This window comes from Larus michahellis, chromosome 8 (assembly GCF_964199755.1).
Source record: "Larus michahellis chromosome 8, bLarMic1.1, whole genome shotgun sequence".
Classification (NCBI taxonomy): domain Eukaryota; kingdom Metazoa; phylum Chordata; class Aves; order Charadriiformes; family Laridae; genus Larus; species Larus michahellis.
In genome coordinates, this window is record NC_133903.1 from 3,283,936 (window position 1) to 3,303,072 (window position 19,137).

General features: G+C 41.7%; 1 protein-coding gene across 1 annotated transcript; it reads left to right on the plus strand.

The window, feature by feature from the left end:
• The first annotated feature begins 355 nt into the window (after positions 1-355).
• EIF3B (eukaryotic translation initiation factor 3 subunit B) lies at positions 356-18,595 on the plus strand. Its single transcript, XM_074596700.1, has 19 exons — positions 356-980; positions 4,707-4,899; positions 6,201-6,320; positions 6,411-6,468; positions 7,136-7,264; positions 8,304-8,461; positions 9,350-9,481; positions 9,585-9,651; positions 11,018-11,064; positions 11,355-11,565; positions 12,144-12,216; positions 12,718-12,840; positions 13,355-13,433; positions 14,212-14,350; positions 14,990-15,115; positions 15,627-15,704; positions 16,182-16,290; positions 16,752-16,869; positions 18,018-18,595. Exons 1-18 carry the CDS (start codon positions 488-490, stop codon positions 16,853-16,855), a joined length of 2,439 nt encoding a protein of 812 aa, XP_074452801.1. The 5' UTR covers positions 356-487; the 3' UTR covers positions 16,856-16,869; positions 18,018-18,595.
• Positions 18,596-19,137: the final 542 nt, after the last annotated feature.

Here is a 19,137-nt window from a genome sequence, read left to right on the forward strand (position 1 = left end):
AGGGAAATACGCCGAGCTGCCCAGAATGCGGTAGGGCTTTGCTCTACGTCTGCGCAGTTAAATGTCCCGGCGCCTCCTGCTTTCTAAAAAATGGTTCGGCCGAACCCCACCTCGGTAGACGGGAAAGCGGCGCCATCTTGGGCTCAACCACAGCGAGGCGCAAAACTGGGGGGTGGGTGGTGGTGGAACTGCGTCTGTTGCGGGGCGAGAAGGAGAGGGACCCGCCGCTGGCTGAGCGAGAGAACAGACCAGCAGCTACGGCGGAGTGGGGAGAAGGCAGCGTTGGGCAGAAGCTGCGGCGGGGCCCGGGTTGGGTTTGCCCCCCGTACCCCCCGTTCCGCGCCGGTTGGTAGGCGCCGCTGCGCGAGGCCCGCCGGGCCTGGCGCACATGGCCCGGCCGTAGGCGCCTCCCCGCCCCTCCCCCGCCCCTTTCCCCGCCGCGCTCGAGCTGTCCGCGCGCGGCCGGCCCGGCCCCGCACCCGGCCCCATGCAGGACACCGAGCAGAGCCCGCCCGCCGCCCCGCCGGCCCGCGACCCCCAGCAGGCGGACGGGCCCCCGCCGCCGCCCGCGGAGCCGCCACCGCCGCCGCAGCAGGAGGAGGAGGAGAAGGAGCAGGAGGAAGAGGAGGGCGAGGGGCAGGAGGAAGGCGGCGAGTCTGAGGCGCCGCCGAGCCCCCCCCAGCCGCCGCCCGCCGCTGAGGAGCCTGCCGAGCCCGAGCAGCCGCCACAGCTGCCCTCGCCTCAGCCGCAGTCCGGCCGCGAAAGCCCCGAGAAAGCGGAGGCGGAGCCCGAGGCCGAGCCGCCGGCCGAGCCCGAGGCCGAGCCAGCGGCGGAGGAGGCCCAGACCGAGGCGCCGGCGGAGGCCGAGCCCGGCGCGGGGAAGGAGGATGGGGAGGCCGCGCCCGCCGCCCCGGCCGAGCCCGAGGACGAGATTTCCTTCAGTGACCCCGAGGACTTCGTGGACGACATCAGCGACGAAGGTGCGGGCCTGGGCCGGCGGCGGAGCCCGGGCCTGGTGGGGCCGGCCGTGAGGGGAAGGGAGGGGCCGCGGGGAGGCGGGAGAGCCCCGGCGGGGGCCCGGCCCTGCCCGCCGCCGAGGGGCGCGGGGGAGGCCGCGGTGCGGGCCGGGCCGGCGGGGCCTCTGTGGGGAGACCCTCCGCGTCCCCCGGGCTCGGCGGGCCCGACCGCTGGCTCTTCCCCCGCCCGCCCTGGCGGTGTGGTAACCGGCTGCTCGTAACGCTAAGGACACGTCTTCATCGCAGCAGCGTTTGTGGAATGAGCCTTATTCTGCTGCGTCTGTGCACCGTAGGGGTTGCTGCTGTTCTTAAATTCACGATTAAACCTGAAGTACCGATCTGTGGGCTGCCCTCACAAAGTGGAATCATCAACTCGTGTGCTTTCCGTTTGACTCCATTAGTTACGCTCGACTGTAAAAACAGAAGTTTTAACTTGCTGACCAGATGTCTGCAAAGTAGATTTCATTGTTCTATCTTTTCCACGCATCCAGAGTGAAATCCATAGATAAATACAGGGTTTGAGGAGAGTTAGTGCTCATGAAGATGTGATGTAGGTGCTTTGCAACAAGAAAATATGGGAAAACTATTTCTGGCAGTTGAAAATTCAAACGTAGGCGCTTACAGAAGTATTGGATATTGCCTGTCTTTAAATAGCTAATCGATAATTATGGGAATACCTAGTTTTGGCATATAGAAGTTAAACTTTAGTTTAATATTTTTTTTCAGGTAATTTTTTCTAGATAAATCATCTCAGTTCCCTAATAGCACTTATTTTGCCAGTGCTTCTTCTAGCATATGTGCCATTGTAGGGTGTTACATACGGGTATCCTACGCATTGTAGGGTCTTAGGTTGCATGTATCAGAACTGGAAAAATGTTTCTTAAAGCATTTGATGATTTGTTCATAAGTCAGTTACTTCAATTGGCGATGGAATACAGGTGATGTATGTGCCTTCTAGTGTTTTAGTCCTGTGTTTAGCTTAATAAGACAGCAGAACAAATATCTTAAAGTAAGAAAGTGTTTGCTATTCTCAATTTATTAGCCCATGTATAGCTCTTTTAACTTGTACGTTTGTTTCTTAAAGACACTTTGGCAAAATTGTCTGCAAGTATGTAGCTGGATTCTTTTTGTGTAGTTAAGTGTTTGCATGATACACTGTGTCTACATGTAGGATTATTATGTTAATTTCTGTCTGTTCAGAAACTAGGCATATTTTCCATCCTCACCAATTTTATTGTTAGGGATTGATTTGGTTAACTTCTCAGCTGTATGAATAATACAGTGTTAGTAGCTGAATTACAGTGTTTAGTCACTCTTGCTGGTCTGGCTTTCCATCTGGGTGTTAATTGTTGAGCTTCCTTATTCCTTTCTCCTTATCCTGATGGCTCCCCAAGGAGAAAGGCAGTCCCCCAGTGTCACTGAGCCAAGGCTCATTTCAATGCTTGTGATGTTACATCTTCAGGAACACCTTTGAGCTGGACCAGCTTCAGGTTTGGACCATCTCAGGTGCATTACTTCAACTTTTTTTGCCAGAGTGGTGTTGGCATGGCAGCACAGCTGATCCAAGCTCAAGCACAAGAAGGATGTGTCAGATAACCACTTAGGTGCAATGAAGCTTTAGTTCGGATAAAGATAGTAGTCCTTAAAATACGGCCAGCTGAAGATAGCTGGGTACCCACCACACCCCGCTTTTCTTGTGGGTGGAGTAAGAGCTGGCTAAACTAGCTTCTTACTCTTTGAAGATTTCCTTTGTTCACAATTTTGAATTTAAGGCAGAGAAGTGGAACAACGTAGGTATTTGTCTTTAATCTGTTACCCTGTAGTGTATCAAAACTGTATTGTATTCTTGCACATGAATCTAAATATGCATTCCTTTGTTTGTCTGTAGGCCTCCAACGTCTTTTGTGAGAAGTTGTTATGAAAAAATGACTAATAGAGCCTAAAAAATTACCCTTTTGTGTATTTTTTTTTTTCTCATAGGCTTCTGTGGAAGTGTCCTTGTGGGACATGCTTTCGTTTTATATGCAGGGAAAAACTAAGATAGGGGATTATAGGGTAAATAAGAAATGTACGTATTATTTTACTGTAATATCAGGTATTTAAATTAATCTTTTCAGTCCTTACAATTACTCTAGGCATAGTAGACGCTTCACTGGGTGTGTTCTGAATCCTGGGCAAGTGGTTACCTATCCACAGCTTCAGTGTATGGTCAGCTGCCTGGAGAATGGCTTCCTTCTGAAAGATTATCTTGAGGTCCAGTAAATACTAGGATGTTAACTTGCAGCACTCATCTGTGTTCTCTTCTGTATCTGCGACAATTTGAGTCAGCTTTCAACTTTGCAGCAAAAAGTTAAAGAAGGAGGGGAAGGTGATCCAAAATTCCTTTGGCAGTAACTAAACCACTTTTAGTCTGTGCGGTAGAAAATACTCTCTACAGAGTGATTCCTTATACCCACTGCTGTGCTTTTGAAAGAAATCAGGTTTTTGCTCTATGTTCCATTTTTCTTCTACTTCTTTGCCTGCCTATTTGTTTCAAATAGTGCTCTTGAAGTTGTCATTGTCTGTGACTGTGCTTACTCCTTACAAGACTGTGCCTTGTAGGGAGGCACCTCATTACAAGAGGACCAGTGCCTCTATCTTCCTGTGAAGTTTTTTGCTCATCCGCAATGACCTGTATGGTTTTGTGCCATCAGAATATCTGTTGTTACCTCTGGATTTTTTTAATGAACTTTTCTTGTGCTTGACTTTTTCCCAATTTTCAATCTGCTGTTCCCTGCTAAGGGCTCTTTTACTGTGGTACTTCAGCCACAGCTGCAGAGTTAAGTCCTTCTGAGTGTACTCCCTTCTGCATGTGGGAAACTTCAACAATGCTGTAAGCAGTCTCTTCCCAGTAGAAAGAAACTTGAAGCTGACAGTGCAGGGACTGAACAAACAATCTCACCAGCAAGTACTCTCAAAGTTTGTAAGATGATATAGGAAAGGGGATTAGTATGGTTGAAGAATATCCAGAGTATAAAAAGGTGTGTGCTTGTCTTCGCTTGCTGCATGCTTAAATATGGCTTTAAGTTTCTTGTCTTAGACCTTCATTTCTGTGTTTAATTAAAGGTTTAGATGGAGCGTGAGTTCTCAAACATAATTATAATGATGCTAAGACATGCAGAGCTTCCATTATGGCAGATAGTTTTGAATTATGCTAAAATTCTTGTAATGTGGGAGGGAGGTACATGTTACATTTCTTTTTATCAAAGTCATCTGGTTATAATTTGAGCAAGGTTACTAGTCAGAGCTTGAGTAATAAATCTTATAGTTGTCCGCTTTATTGGCAATTTTGAGGACTTCTTGAGCCAGTTCCAACTCCTTAAACAAGCTAATAGTGTACATGTTGATGTCCTCAATGTAAGGTATTTCTTTAAGAAAGATTTCAAGAGTTAACTGCTTGAAGTTTGTCAAGAAACTGTGTAAACATTCCTCTTAGCAAGGAAGTCTTGTTGGAGTGCTGTGTATGCACTTCTGTTGTTTCTCTGGTAGTATGTTCATTCACTACCAAGTTTCTTAAATGACTCTCGAATAATTTTCCTGAAACTTGAAGTCTCCCTCTTCTCTTACTGTCACTATTCTTTTCACCTTTCTGTCTTCCTCCTCAATGATGTAGACTGGTGCCTTAGTTTCATGTATGCGTTTTCTTTGCAGAATTACTTGGTGATGTACTGAAAGATCAGCCGCAGGAAGCAGATGGAATCGACTCAGTAATCGTTGTGGATAACGTTCCCCAGGTTGGACCAGACCGACTTGAGAAACTGAAGAATGTCATCCACAAAATATTTTCCAAGTTTGGAAAAATTATCAATGAATTTTACCCGGAAGCAGATGGGAAGACAAAAGGGTAAGTCCTTATGACTTTTACTGGAAATTGGATTGAAACACTCCTCTGACTTACCCTTGATTACTAGTGTCAATACTTTATGGCCAGTTTTTATGGTGACCTCACAGTCATGCTCATCGCTTTTTTCTACCTTAGTCTGTACGATCCTGACATCCAGTTTCAGTGACGAGCACAAGTTCCCGAGGGAGCCAAGAAGCTTAATAGCTCATTAAGCTACAGTGTTGGGGGGTATTAATTATGGTACTAAATGAGGGGGTTTTTGTTAATTTTCTGTCATGGCTACTGAATAGGTTAAAGGTCTGTTTTAGTTAAAAACTTAGGAGCAGTGGATGTACTGTTGCAAAATGGACTGTCAATATTATGTCTCTGGTTGCCAGTGCTTACGCTTACATTAGTGACTCCAGCTTTCTTAAGTTCATCAAGCCCTTTCCAGGGCCCTTTTCCCCTTTGCAAACTTCTGATCCCTGTTCCTGGTTAATTGCAGCATCTGAAATTGAGAAGAAAGCTAACCAGAAATTATCAAGTCCTAAAGGGAGAGGGCAAGGGAGAGAAAGTTTCTCTCCATAAAACCAGGCAAAAATCAGTCTGATAAATATGAGGTATTACTGGGGTTGGAGTAGCATATATTCCAGACTTTGGGATGAATTCATAGTTTAGAAAGCATAAAAAAAGGTGGGTTTTCTGGAGTGGAGGGATTGCTGATTCTGTAAGGTCAGTGTGAGAAAATTGTTCTGTCTCTGTGTTCGTGGCCCTCTCTGAGGCAGTATCTGACAGTCTTCAGGATACTGTTAATTTTAAGTCTGCTGCGCTACGAGCTAGATTGGATGAGTGGCAAGAAGGAAACTGAATTATATTCAGTGTAATTGAAAAACAAGAGTGGTGCTTTGTGATGCCTATAAGAGCAAGATTTACAATTTCTAAACATGATCTGTTATTCAGCTGGAAAGAGCTGTGTACTTAACCTGCCTGTTACTAGCTCTCATTGTTCTCATTGTGTTGCATTGAACTTGCATTTGTCACTTGGTCTAGCCCATTTACAGAAAGGATATCAGTTTAATTCAGGTCAAGCCAATACAGCTGAAAAGTGTATATGTGCCTGTAGCCAAAATGGAGATTAATTGCTTTTGACCCTAATTGGTTAGTGGCAAGACAAGAAGTTATTTTGTAGATGCTCTGTACCGAGTTCTTAGTTCATCCCCATTGTTTCTTTTTTATTTTATTTATTTATTTGCTTGCTTTTTTATTATGAGCCTGTTATGTAGTCAACGATGATTTCCTACTTTTGTCTTCCTTCATTGTAGATACATCTTTCTGGAGTACATGTCTCCATCTCATGCGGTGGATGCTGTGAAGAATGCAGATGGATACAAACTGGATAAACAGCACACTTTCAGAGTCAACCTTTTCACAGACTTTGATAAGTGAGTGCAGCTATCGTGTATATCTGTAGATTTTGGGATTCTAATCAAGAGTACCTGCACGGAGTGTAACCAATCAAATTGCTCTTTCAGGTACATGACAATCAGTGATGAATGGGAAATCCCTGAGAAACAGCCATTTAAGGATTTGGTAAGGACTTTTTGGAAGAGTGGAAAGAATATTCAGCATAATATGAAATGATTACTTCATTGCTGGAGTGTTCATATGAAAATAGAAACGATGGTTTAATAGTGTTGTTATAAGTAGCACTAGTGATCACATGTTCCTGTTCCTTCATTCTCACTGTCATGAAGTGACAGGGACAGCTTAGTGGTTCTGCTTAGTAGTTCCACATATGGTAAAACTTAAGAGTAAACAATAATTTTGCACAAGTCATTTAAAAATAGAATTTCGAAAGCATCTTCTCATATTTTTTAATGTTTGAGGCAAACTTCTGTGTTTGTTACCGCTAGCTTGTGAAAAGTCCTGTGGGGGAAGGAAGGGTTAGTTTAAAAAAAAAAAAAAAAAAAAAAACCAAACACTAAGAAAACCCTTATAGTTATTTTAAGTAGGAAGCGTTAAAAGTCGTCAGACCACCTTGGAGGTCCACCTTTTTATGATCTGTTCTCTTAGCCTCCAGTAACTGGTAGTTTGAATTGTTTAATTTCACTTTAAAGACTTGTTTGCAATGGTAAGACTCCAAAGTTCCGCACTCTGTGTAAGACCGACTTCCACCTGGCAGGTAGATACTAATTTGGGGAACTTGTCTTCTTACCCTTTAACTCATCAATAATCTTCTTGCTTCTTTTTTTCTTAGGGGAATCTTCGATACTGGTTGGAAGATCCTGATTGTAGGGATCAGTACAGCGTGATCTTCGAGTCAGGAGACCGGACCTCCATTTTTTGGAATGATATCAAGGAACCTGTTCAAATTGAGGACAGAGCAGTGAGTGTCCTGGGAGTGCTGTACATTGCAGCTACACTGTCAGTCTCATTCACTTTATGACACTTCAGGTTTTTCATTTTTTAAAACAAGATATTTTTTTCCTCATTGTTGAAATACTTTTCCTTCTGAAGAGGAACGGTGAAATTACATCCTTTAGAATTAGACTTAACTGCTTAGGTAAAACAAATGTAGAGTTAACTCGTTTATGGTGGGCATTTTGGTTTTTGTTGTTTTGTGTTTTTTTTTTTTTAACTGGTCCATAATGCCTATTTGCTTCCTTCATCTGTATATTATATACATGATTCAGAAAGACCTGAAAATGCAACGTCAGTGTTTGAGGAGTAGTACTATTCATTAGAGCTGAGTATGTGCTAAAGTATGCTGCTTCTGATGACTTTTTGCTGACCGCAAAGGTGCAAAAGAGGAATAGCTGGTTTGGTAATAGCATATAAAAGGGAGAGTTAGCGTGCCTGTCTGCTGCAGGCAGCTGACTTGCTGAGAACTGTTGGTACCCAGAAGCATTTTCTTTAATAACCATTACACATTACAGTAGAAAGAAGTTGGCTCTGGGATGATGAGTAATTTTGCTCATCACCATGGTCTGTACTGCTGATATCTCTCTAATTTAGCTGAAGGTCAGGAGCGGTATTGTTTTGAGAAATTTGAAATACACCCTTACTTCTAAGAAGAGTATGTTCTTTCCAGGACTGAAAGACAAAAGGAAACCCAAGCCTCTTAGGTGGGTTTAATTGTTACTGTACAAAGGTTGTCACCGTAACTGGAAAATGTTTTTGGTGATCAGTAAGTTGAAAGTGTCTCAATTGACTGTTTCCAACTGGAAGAATAAGTACTGTGCATTATGTGCATGAAATTAAACTCCACAACTAGTCCAAGGTATCACTAAATCTGAGATCTTCACTTAGTAAATGTATTTGTAAAATGTGATGCTACAAACCACACATTTAATTCTTTCCCTTTTAGGGGAATCCATTGTGAAATTAAACCTTTGCATGTACTTGTTTTGTTTTTTTAAATGCAGCGGTGGACAGAAACTTATGTACGTTGGTCCCCGAAGGGTACCTACTTGGCTACGTTCCACCAGAGAGGCATCGCACTTTGGGGTGGAGAGAAGTTCAAGCAGATTCAAAGGTTTAGTCACCAGGGAGTGCAGCTTATCGACTTCTCACCCTGTGAAAGGTATGGTGTATGGCATTGATTTGGGCAAAGGGATGAAGAGCGTGAAGCGCGCACGTTCTGGCTGCTGTGCTTTCAAATCTTGTGTGGTTGGAGTATTCGGTTTTCTTTTGCCTTTGGAAGTACTGCTTTCCATGTGTAAATCCTTCTTAGAGTGAGTGAAACTCTGCCTGGCTTTTCTTTGACTTCAGGAAAGATACTTAACGTAATCTGGAATAATTGGTCTACAAAACTGAGCTGCCAAGTTCTGTCAAAGACGTTATTATCCCAAAGGAGAAGACCATGTTTTTTCCTCTTTAGTTGGATGGGATGTCTCCAGTGTTAGATTTCTAGTTCTCTGAAAAGTTTCAGTTGAGTTGAGTAGCATCCTCCAAATCTGTAGTACTGAAATTAATTCCTTAAGCATTCTTTAACGTTAAAGGGCTCTGTAGAGAAGGCTAAAATAATTTCAGGACTGAGATTTTATTTGGAAGCAATTAGGTTTTATGTTTTATTGCGTTAAAGACAGATTATTTATCTTTAAATGGAGAAGTCTAGCATACCTATAGTTCAGGTTGGCTAAGGTCAATGGATTTATATTCAGTTCGAAAACAGTGATGTTCTCATGGCAAAACTATTTAATTAGGTAACAGTGTATTTGGTGAGTTTCCCCTTTCTTGTAACATCAGTATGGGAAGACTTGCACTTCCCTTGCACAGGGAAATACTGTGTCTTGGAAGCTTTCTCTCCCTTTATGATACTGTTCTTATTTCTTCCTCCTCTCCAAAAAATCCCATTAGAGAAACTGCTGTTTGAAAGTGCACTGTATTTAAATTTTATTTGGATGAAAGCCTGCTTGTGCTGACATATTGGATGAAGTTTCGATAGTGAAACCGATTATTTCTTTTGTAGGTACTTAGTGACCTTCAGCCCTTTGATGGACACGCAGGATGACCCTCAGGCCATTATCATTTGGGATATTTTGACAGGGCAAAAGAAGCGAGGATTCCACTGTGAAAACTCAGCTCACTGGCCTATTTTTAAGTAGGTTGAGAAACAGAATTAGAATAGAGAGAACAAGTAGTCCCAGACTCCGTTTAATAAAAAGGCAGTTCGTATCTAATATTCTTTCTTTTTATTTGCTTAGATGGAGTCATGATGGTAAATTCTTTGCTCGAATGACTTCAGATACCCTCAGTATCTATGAAACACCTGTAAGTCCTTCCTGTTTTTTGCGTAACGCTTATTGCATTACAATGTCAGTCTTTCCCATGGTATCTATTTTAAAGGATACATTTTAATAATACACTCTAGAGCTGGGCTTAAAAGGGAAGAAATCCATTTGCTCTTGTCTTGTTCTTTCCTGGGTGAAAAACTTTAGCTGAGCCTCACAGTAAATTTCACAGCACACTTTTAGAAGGACTAGACAGTTCAATATACTACTTACAAGAGTCAATAAGGATCACGGTTATGTGATGCCTCCCAGCTCTCGGTAGCAGATAGAATCATTTAGGTTGGAAAAGACCCTTGGGATCATCGAGTCCAACCATCAACTCCACTCTACAAAGTTCTCCCTTACACCATATCCCTTAACACCATGTCTAAATGAGTCTTAAACACGTTCAGGGATGGTGACTCCGCCACCTCCCTGGGCAGCCTATTCCAGTGTCCGACCACTCTTTCTGTGAAGAATTTTTTCCTGATGTCCAGCCTAAACCTACCCTGCTGCAGCTTGAACCCATTCCCTCTTGTTCTATCACTAATTACCTGTGAGAAGAGACCAGCACCAACCTCTCTACAGTGTCCCTTCAAGTAGTTGTAGAGAGTGATGAGGTCTCCCCTCAGCCTCCTCGTCCTCAAACTAAACAGTCCCAGCTCCTTCAATCGCTCCTCATAAGAGTTATTCTCCAGGCCCTTCACCAGCTTCCTTGCCCTCCTCTGCACTCGCTCCAGCACCTCGATATCTCTCTCGTTTTGAGGTGCCCAGAACTGGACACAATACTCAAGGGCTGCTGAGTACAGGGGGACAATCACCTCCCTCCTTCTGCTGGTCACACTATGTCTAATACAAGCCAGGATGCCATTGGCCCTCTTGGCCACCTGGGCACGCTGCTGGCTCACGTTCAGCCGCTTGTCGATTAGAACCCCCAGGTCCTTTTCTGCCAGGCAGCTCTCCAGCCACACTGCCCCAAGGCTGTAGCACTGCAGGGGGTTGGTGTGGCCCAAGTGCAGGACCCGGCACTTGGCCTTGTTGAAGCACATTCCATTAGCATTGGCCCATCGGTCCAATCTGTCCAAGTCTCTCAGCACCAGAGAACCCAAAATGCATTATAAATTGCAGCCTAATCTAGTCTGTTTTCCTTTTTCATCATAATTCAGGCTGCTGTGCTCATTAATTCTATACAGCAATTTTTATTTTATTTGTAATTGTGGTATACAAACATAATAAAAAATAGGGATATAGGATCTCTGAAAACTACAGTTTCCTAGTTTATGTGCTCTAATAATAAGAGTAGAAGGTGTGTGTGTAAATTCAAGAATGTTACTAACTTGAAAATTCACATCTTTCTCTTCTTTTAGTCTATGGGTTTGTTGGACAAAAAAAGCTTGAAAATCACTGGGATAAGGTGAGTATCCTTTCGTAAAGATACACTGGGTGTAACCCCTACTCTTTAGTGAAGTGTATGGTTTTGATAACGTTGGTCATGTAGCAAGTTTAAATAGCAGGTTAAAAATCTGTTTTGGTATGATATGTGTAAGGTTATTAAATTGTCCTCAGTTGCTTGTCTGTATTTGTCGTTATTACTGAGAGTTGATATTTGTCTGCAACATTCAGATACAATGATTAAAATGGTTTCTGCTTGTAGTATCTCTAACTAAAAATTAAAATGGCATATTTTTAACTTTCTTCCTGTAGAGACTTCTCATGGTCTCCAGGTGGTAACATAATTGCTTTCTGGGTGCCTGAGGACAAAGACATCCCAGCAAGAGTGACTTTGATGCAGCTGCCTTCTAGACAAGAAATTCGTGTGCGGAATTTGTTCAATGTCGTAGATTGTAAACTCCACTGGCAGAAGAACGGGGATTACCTGTGTGTGAAGGTAGACAGGACTCCCAAAGGCACGCAGGTAAGTGGATTCTGATTATATTCATAAAATTTGGTTCTGTCTTATGCTGACACCTCATTTTCTTACAGTACTGTCTTTTAATGTAGACAATGTAAATTATGTGATGTCAAAGCTATTTTTCGTTTTAATTTGAGGCATGTGGAGAGCAAAAGGTATGTAATATTTGCATCCAAGATTTGCTTTGACTTTAGTGGCATCTTGGACTTCTGTTGGGAGCTATATGCCTCATCTCTTTTCCTACTCACTGATAAGCAGTTGTTGAACAACCCATAGGTCACGGTGCACAATGTGCCTTAAGTTTGTCTGTCTTAATTACACTTCACAACAGTCTGAAAAGAAACAAATGCTTTTGTGCAATTCTTCAGTTATCCTTTATCGGAACAGAAACATTTAGAATGTGTTCCGTGATGAGGTACACAGTATTTATCTGCTCTCATTAAAGAAACAAATCTTGATTCTGTCTCTCGTCCCGCGTCCTGCCAGGCTAATTGCGTACTTGTCCTTCTACGCTTAGCAATAAAAGCATTTGCTCTACTGCTTCTGTGCTGGATAATGAGCTGATCTTGGCCTTTACACAGGGAGTAGTGACCAACTTTGAAATATTCCGAATGAGAGAGAAACAGGTGCCAGTGGATGTGGTGGAAATGAAAGGTAATCCCAAGTATTTCCTTACTTTTGATCTTTAACTTTTTTGAGTAGATGCTTGTATGGTTCTTAGAAATTCTTGTCAACGTGTGACATAATTAAAAAGTTAACTCTTTTGAGAGGGGCTACAGTATTCATGTTGTAAGGCTTCTCACGTAAAAATGAGAAAACTTCTGTTGCTATTTGTGCTTGTGATTGACTTGAAAAATTACAGAATTTGAAAATCTTTTATTAATAAAGATGGTAGGGCTGGTAATATGAGCGTATTCTGTAGAAGATGAGAGACGTTGGAGCTATTGTTTGACTGAAACACTTCCCATACCTCCCTGCATTTGCCTTATCAACCTGTGTTTTTAAAAGGTAGTCTGTATGGTGAAGTCTGTTAACTGATGGGTTCCCTTTCTTCGGCATCTTGGTTTTCTTTGGTAACTGCTTGAAATCAAAGCTTTGTATTGCCTTTTGACAGAGTGTTGACTCCTCTTTTTTTTTTTTTTTTTTCTTTTACAGAAAGCATCATAGCCTTTGCGTGGGAGCCAAATGGAAGCAAGTTTGCTGTGTTGCATGGAGAAACTCCACGAATTTCAGTTTCTTTTTACCATGTTAAAAACAATGGGAAAATAGAACTCATAAGTAAGTGACTGAAAAACAAGTTAAAGGTGTGGATGCTAAGCATTTTGCATGGCAATAGATGCAGTAAACTCAAAATTGTGGCTGTTTGTGGTGGATAGTATGGCAATAGGTATGCCTGACGTTGTATTCCAGAAATCTTAATTTTCTGGTGTCAGCTAAACTGTTTTCACTTTGAATTAGTCCAGGATATGGGAATTAAAGGCCTACAAGCCAGAATAATTTTGTGGCCTTGGGAAGTTCATGTGAGGTGATAGCACAGATTTGGCTCACTTTAAGATAAAACTTATTCCCAAGTTAGGTGTTGAGATCTTCTGATATCCTTCTTTTCTTTCTTCTGCCAGCTTTGGATGTTCTGGTGCTACTGGGTTTTAGAAGTGTAGAGCTAAGGACTGTTGTTAGGACTTGCTTGCAGAGTTCAGAAGTGTCTTCAGGAATGGTTGGAGTTGGCTGCTTGTAAGCTAACTGATGGCATTGGATGGAGATCTTCTTCTGAATTTCTTTTGTTTCTTTCCAGAAACGTTTGACAAACAGCAGGCAAACACGATATTTTGGAGTCCTCAAGGGCAATTTGTAGTGTTGGCTGGCCTCAGAAGGTGAGTACTGCGCAGGTTACTGAACACCACATTAATTTTAAGAAGGAAAAAGACTAGAGTATCTCCTCAGGAAGTACTTGGTATCTCCATGAACGTTGCATTACTATGTAATCTTGAAATAGCTTTGCAAAGGAAGGGTTGCAATTTCATAATGTAGCTTGGTCCTTTGTAACTCTTACTTGCTATTTTTGCCACATCAAAAGAAGAGTGGATATTTAGAAACACTTTTCATCTGTTAAAGTTAAATATTGACTCTCAACTAACCCAGTTTGCAACATGCACATGGCTCTTGTAGTGCATTTGTTGTTGTCATAGCCTCGTGGGCAATACCTCGTAATGACAAAGCTCTTGTAAAACAGCTATCAAGAAAGTTTCATGTTAGAGCAAGTGAAAATTATTTTTATTAACCAGTTGATTAGTATTTGCCTTTACATACTTTCAGACAGGCGCTGCTGTTCATCTTGGAAATCTATTTCTTTCTTTAATCTTGTCTTCGCTACTTAAATATGTCTAAGCCTATGATTGTTAAACTTTGGCTGTAACTTGCCTATAGTATGTTTTCATGGTGACTTTTAAGAACTGAAATAAAATGGGTTAAGGGTCACTGAACATAGACACAAAAGTGTCATTCTTATTTGGATTTTTGTTTTTATTCATCGCATTGCTTTCTAGCAACAGAGACTGGTATGAGCCTGTAAAGATGCAGCTTGTGAAATGCTTTTAAAAAACCAGGTTACACCAGTGTGTAAAGCAATCTGTCTTGTTTTTTCCTTTGCAGCATGAATGGTGCCTTAGCATTTGTGGATACATCTGACTGCACCATGATGAATATTGCCGAACACTATACAGCTTCAGATGTGGAATGGGATCCTACAGGCAGATACATTGTGACTTCTGTGTCTTGGTGGAGCCACAAGGTACTAAGGCTTTCTTTTTTTGTTTTCTTTTTTCTTTCTCTTCCAGAGGTGTTGGAAAGGGCTATTCGTTAGGAAGAGAAAATGAACAGCTGTCACCGATCATACGACTTAAAACCTGCACCATAGTTTTATATGCCTATTTCTTATCAGTATTTATTTGGGCCATTAGCTTTACTGGTTTTCCAGAATAAGTTCTGGAAGGGCAGTTCATGAGTCTAAACAGAGTGTCCTTTTTCTGAACTTTCATTATGTCTTTAGCAGTTTGAAACTTGATCTCCTTGTGGTCCACACAGAACAGCAGGATTTATTGCATCTGTCACTACTTTTGCATGGTTCCAACCACTGTGTTGTAATCTTCTCGTGTACAGTGTAGAATCTGAGACTTAAGAATATGATAGAAGGGCTGGCTTAGTTTTAAACTGTTGTGATCCTCCAGAAGATAATTCCTTGCAAAGCTTCAGTGGAACAAATATTTTGCTGAAGAATTTGATTTGTGCAAGAGAGACACTTAACAAAAAGAGCACCCTGGTTCTGTTGTCTAATGGTGCTGATTTTATAAAAAAGACCCTTAAGACAGAGTGAGGGCCAGAATGTTAAGTTACAGCTTATATTGACTGTGATGGTGCACTGCTCTTCCAGGTGGACAATGCATATTGGTTATGGACCTTCCAAGGCCGTCTCCTTCAGAAAAACAACAAAGACAGGTTCTGTCAGCTTCTTTGGAGACCACGACCAGCTACCTTGCTCAGCGAGGATCAGATAAAGGTAGTGTATTTCACTGGCTCTTTCTGCTGACATGGATTTGTTCTATTACCATACTTGGTTTACTTCTCCTTGAGGGTGCAGCTTGAACTGTTACAGAATCACACAGTTGCCTTTTGCTCTGAATTGGGGTGGAGGGAGAAACAAAACAAAAAACCTAAACCCTAAACATACTGCCATAGGAGACCTCACTTCTGGGAACGAGTGTAGATATTAACTGTTCTTTGAGCACAGAATAGAAATGGTGACCAGTTGTTCTTACAGTTAGGGTAAAGTGAAAGGGTATAAAGAATAACCAAATTGAATTTAGCTGTCCAGACTTCACTAATTGCATGTGTACAGAAGCATTTACATGACGTGTAAGCCAGGAAGAACAAGCAAAATTATAGCGAGGAGGAATTGCCTAGAAGAGAGATCGTTTTCAAAAATGCAAAGCCTGCTTAGGCATACTCAGTACGATGGTTTTGATTGATAGTCTGATATCCTAGTTGAAATAAAATTCCCTGTTTTACAGCAAATTAAGAAGGACCTGAAGAAATACTCCAAGATATTTGAGCAGAAGGATCGCCTGAGCCAGTCCAAAGCTTCAAAGGCAAGACGTCTTCAGAATATAATAATGTAGATTAAATTCTTGTAACCTCTCCGTAGTCATTTTGTAATGGTGATGTGTAATTTAAATTTCTTTTATAACAAATGTGTGTTCATTTCTGTCTAGATGTTTAGAGTTAGTTACAATAGGTAGTTCAGACAGGTGCTACTAAACTCTTCGGTTAAGCAGTAATTAATCTGGAGAGGCACTGGTGATATCTCATTAAGCGAAGGTGGTAAAATTTTTAGAGTTCTTAGTGATTTGCTGTATTAGCCAGTCTTTAGATTAAGAAAAGATCTTTTAAATAATAATAAAAAAAAAAAGCCCTCACCAAAACATCTTTTTGATTACATAGGAGAAAAATCTTTTTTAAGTCAGTAGAAAGTATGTTCATGAGAGGGGGAAAAAAAAAGGTTGACTTGCTAACAAATGCATCCCATGTGGATTTGAAAGTTTAACGACTTCTTCCTGCCTCTGTAGGAGCTCGTGGAAAGGAGACGTACAATGATGGAGGAGTTCAGAAAGTACCGCAAGATGGCACAAGAGTTATACATGGAGCAGAGGAACGAGCGTTTAGAGCTTCGAGGAGGTAAGCCACGCGTAGTACTTGTAAAGACTTGCTGCTAGATACCTGCTGCTTTTTACAAAATAACTACCTTGTTCTGGGGGTTCATCCACTTCTCTCCCTCTGTTTCCTGCCAAAGCCAGTCCCTTCTTCTCTGGAGGTTATTTATACTCTTTATGCTGAATCACAACAGAGCTCAATTTTTTTTTTTTTTCCATGGGAGAAAGATCAAATATTGCTGGCTGCCAGATCTTACTATCAGTGTTTTACCTCACCTCTGTACATTTCAAGGCAAGCATTGGCTTGACCTTGGGATAAGACCACGAAGAGATTTATGTGCTGCATTTGACCAGAAAACCCTGTGGTGGGAGACAATAATGCTTGTTTGTCATTTAATGTATTTAGCATGTCCTTGTTATGAGCATCAAATCTTTCCCTTGCTGCCGTGTTTGATGCATTCAGTGTTAATGTTTTCTCTGTTCCAGGGGTAGACACAGATGAGCTGGACAGCAATGTCGATGACTGGGAGGAGGAGACTGTTGAATTTTTTATCAATGAAGAAATTATTACCCTTGCAGAACCAGAGTAATTAACAAAACTGTGGTAAGATGGCATACCTCTCAGTAGAGAGAAACTTTGTCTGTCAGCTGTTGCTATAGTTTCAATAATTTGCTTGGGAAAGTTAGGTCTGTCTGTTGCAGGAGTGAATATGTTATTTTTCTGAGTTGGTTTATGTCTTATCTGTGGCTAGAAGGGGATAAACAAAAGCTTTTTTTAAAAGTAATCACAGACAGTCAGATTGAGCTGTACTGAGCAGAATACTCTGTATGTCTTGTCTTCCCGGAGTGATCAAACCCATGTCAGAGTCAGGGTCAGCTTTTAAACACACTGAATTGCAGACTCTACAGTTCTGTCAGTAGAAGGAATTGTATTTAGTATTAGGTAGAAGTTCCACCTTTCGGAAGAATTGCATGTTAGTTGAAGACTGGACGGAGTTTAAATACTATACTGAAGATTATGCAGCAAGTTGACTGTGGGCTGATATAAATTTGAGTAGATGTTTAAATATCCACATGAACTCTGCTATCGTTTTCTAGAAATGTTGGGTAGAATTCAGGTAGTGGCAGGCTCTCATTACTGGCTGTCGCTGCTCAGTGATTAAATGTTTTGTTTAATCCAGTGCTTTTTGCCAATTCCTGTTTATGAATTCATATTGTGTATTTGTATGTTGAAAATAGAGGCTACTTTCAGTCATTATTGTAGGAAATGTCCTTTAGGAAGCTTGATATTGTTGTATTGAGGAGGGAAAAGATATTTTAATAGTGAAGGCATGCGGGACTTAAAACCTGCACTGCATTCCTGCTTTGTCGTGTTAGGCCTTCACTTAAGGGGAGGCTGGAAGAATGCCTTTTGCAGCTCTAAGTCACCCAACAGCTCTTCAGCCTCCATATATCTAAGGAGTCAAAGTAAAATATGAGGAGTGCCCCTCTTCTACTGGTAGAAAAAATTAATAGCCTTGACACCTTTGACTATAGCTGGATCTGGCTTATCTGTGTCCCATACACAGGAGATCTTTTATGGAAGGAAGGGGGAGAGCAGCTGCCAAGTGTCTGCATTTAAACAAACATCAGTTTAAGAATGGGTGAAAAACATGCTTTTGCAGCCTGTCATCAGCTAGCATCTGTGGGAAGGTTGAGCTCTTTGTATAAAGGCATAGTAGCTAACTCGCCTCTCTTTTTCCTTTTCTGCAGCACCACCATATCTTGTGCTGAAAAGAAGTTTGTTCATTTTCAGAAAGTCTACATCAACTTCGGAATTTTTAATCCATATTCTTGCACTCTGGAGGGGTGGATGCACCAGATTTTCTCCATTCTGACACATTGTAGTGCCTTTAAGTCTTGCTGCCTGCTGCAGTGAGATACCGGAAAGGCGCTGCTTTTAAATTTTTATTATTTTTTTTTTAAGGGTTTGATTCTTTTTTTTTTTCCTTTTTAAATCCACTACTACCAGTATTTACTTACTGACTCCCGTACAGTACTTACCAACTGGCAGTTTTTGACTATTGCCAGCAAGGTGAGATTCATCGGTGCACCTCTGTCTTACACACACGCACGATGTTTCTGTTCCAGAACTCTTTCTATGTCCCGAGTGCATGGACAGGTGTTCATTTTGTTTGGGGAAAAGTCAACAGAACCGTTTTTCGTATGATGTGTTTTAGTGTGCTGAAGCAGCACTACAGCGGGCTATATCCTCCTCCTTTCAGATTGTGAAAGGACATCTCCCTCAAAGAGCTGAATATGGAAATAAAAGCAGACCTATACTAAAACCAGGCTGGCTACGTGTTGTTTGTAGGGGGTCTTTCCCTGAATGATGAAAGTCAAACATACCCACAGTAATAGGAGTGTGTTGGCTGTATTGACTATAAGATTGCTTTGGATATTTTTTAAAATCTCAGTTCCTCTTGGCTTGTCTGGTTTTGTGTCGTGGCTTGGTTTTTACAGTGACGGTACGGCCCATTAATCTGACAAGTTGACCTGTTCACTATAGTTGAGCGACTGGAAAATGAGTGGATTTCTTAAACTATTTGCAAACCGATACTAGCCTCAGGAATTTCTGGATTAGTCTGAGTCTTATTAGTGAACATTGCAAACTTTCAGAGAAATGCTCTGTACACACATGCCTTATGCTCCCTCTTACAATACCTACTTTCATTTCTAAAGCCCTTTGTGCTCAGAGGGGAAACGTGAATTTAAAGCTGGTGGAGCAACTTCTCTGTACTTGTATTTATGGGTAGAAATTCTTTTCTGGATATTGTCAGAGCAGTGAAAGAGATTGCTGGCCTGCTGCTTGCCCTTCGAGGGGAGAGGAGAG

Bases quoted from the DNA above. Each gene is read 5' to 3' on its own strand.
- EIF3B (XM_074596700.1), top strand. From the start codon at position 488: ATGCAGGACACCGAGCAGAGCCCGCCCGCCGCCCCGCCGGCCCGCGAC. The intron at 11,065-11,354 runs GTGAGTATCCTT...TTCTTCCTGTAG, and splicing joins TTGAAAATCACTGGGATAAG to AGACTTCTCATGGTCTCCAG. The intron at 11,566-12,143 runs GTAAGTGGATTC...GCCTTTACACAG, and splicing joins GGACTCCCAAAGGCACGCAG to GGAGTAGTGACCAACTTTGA.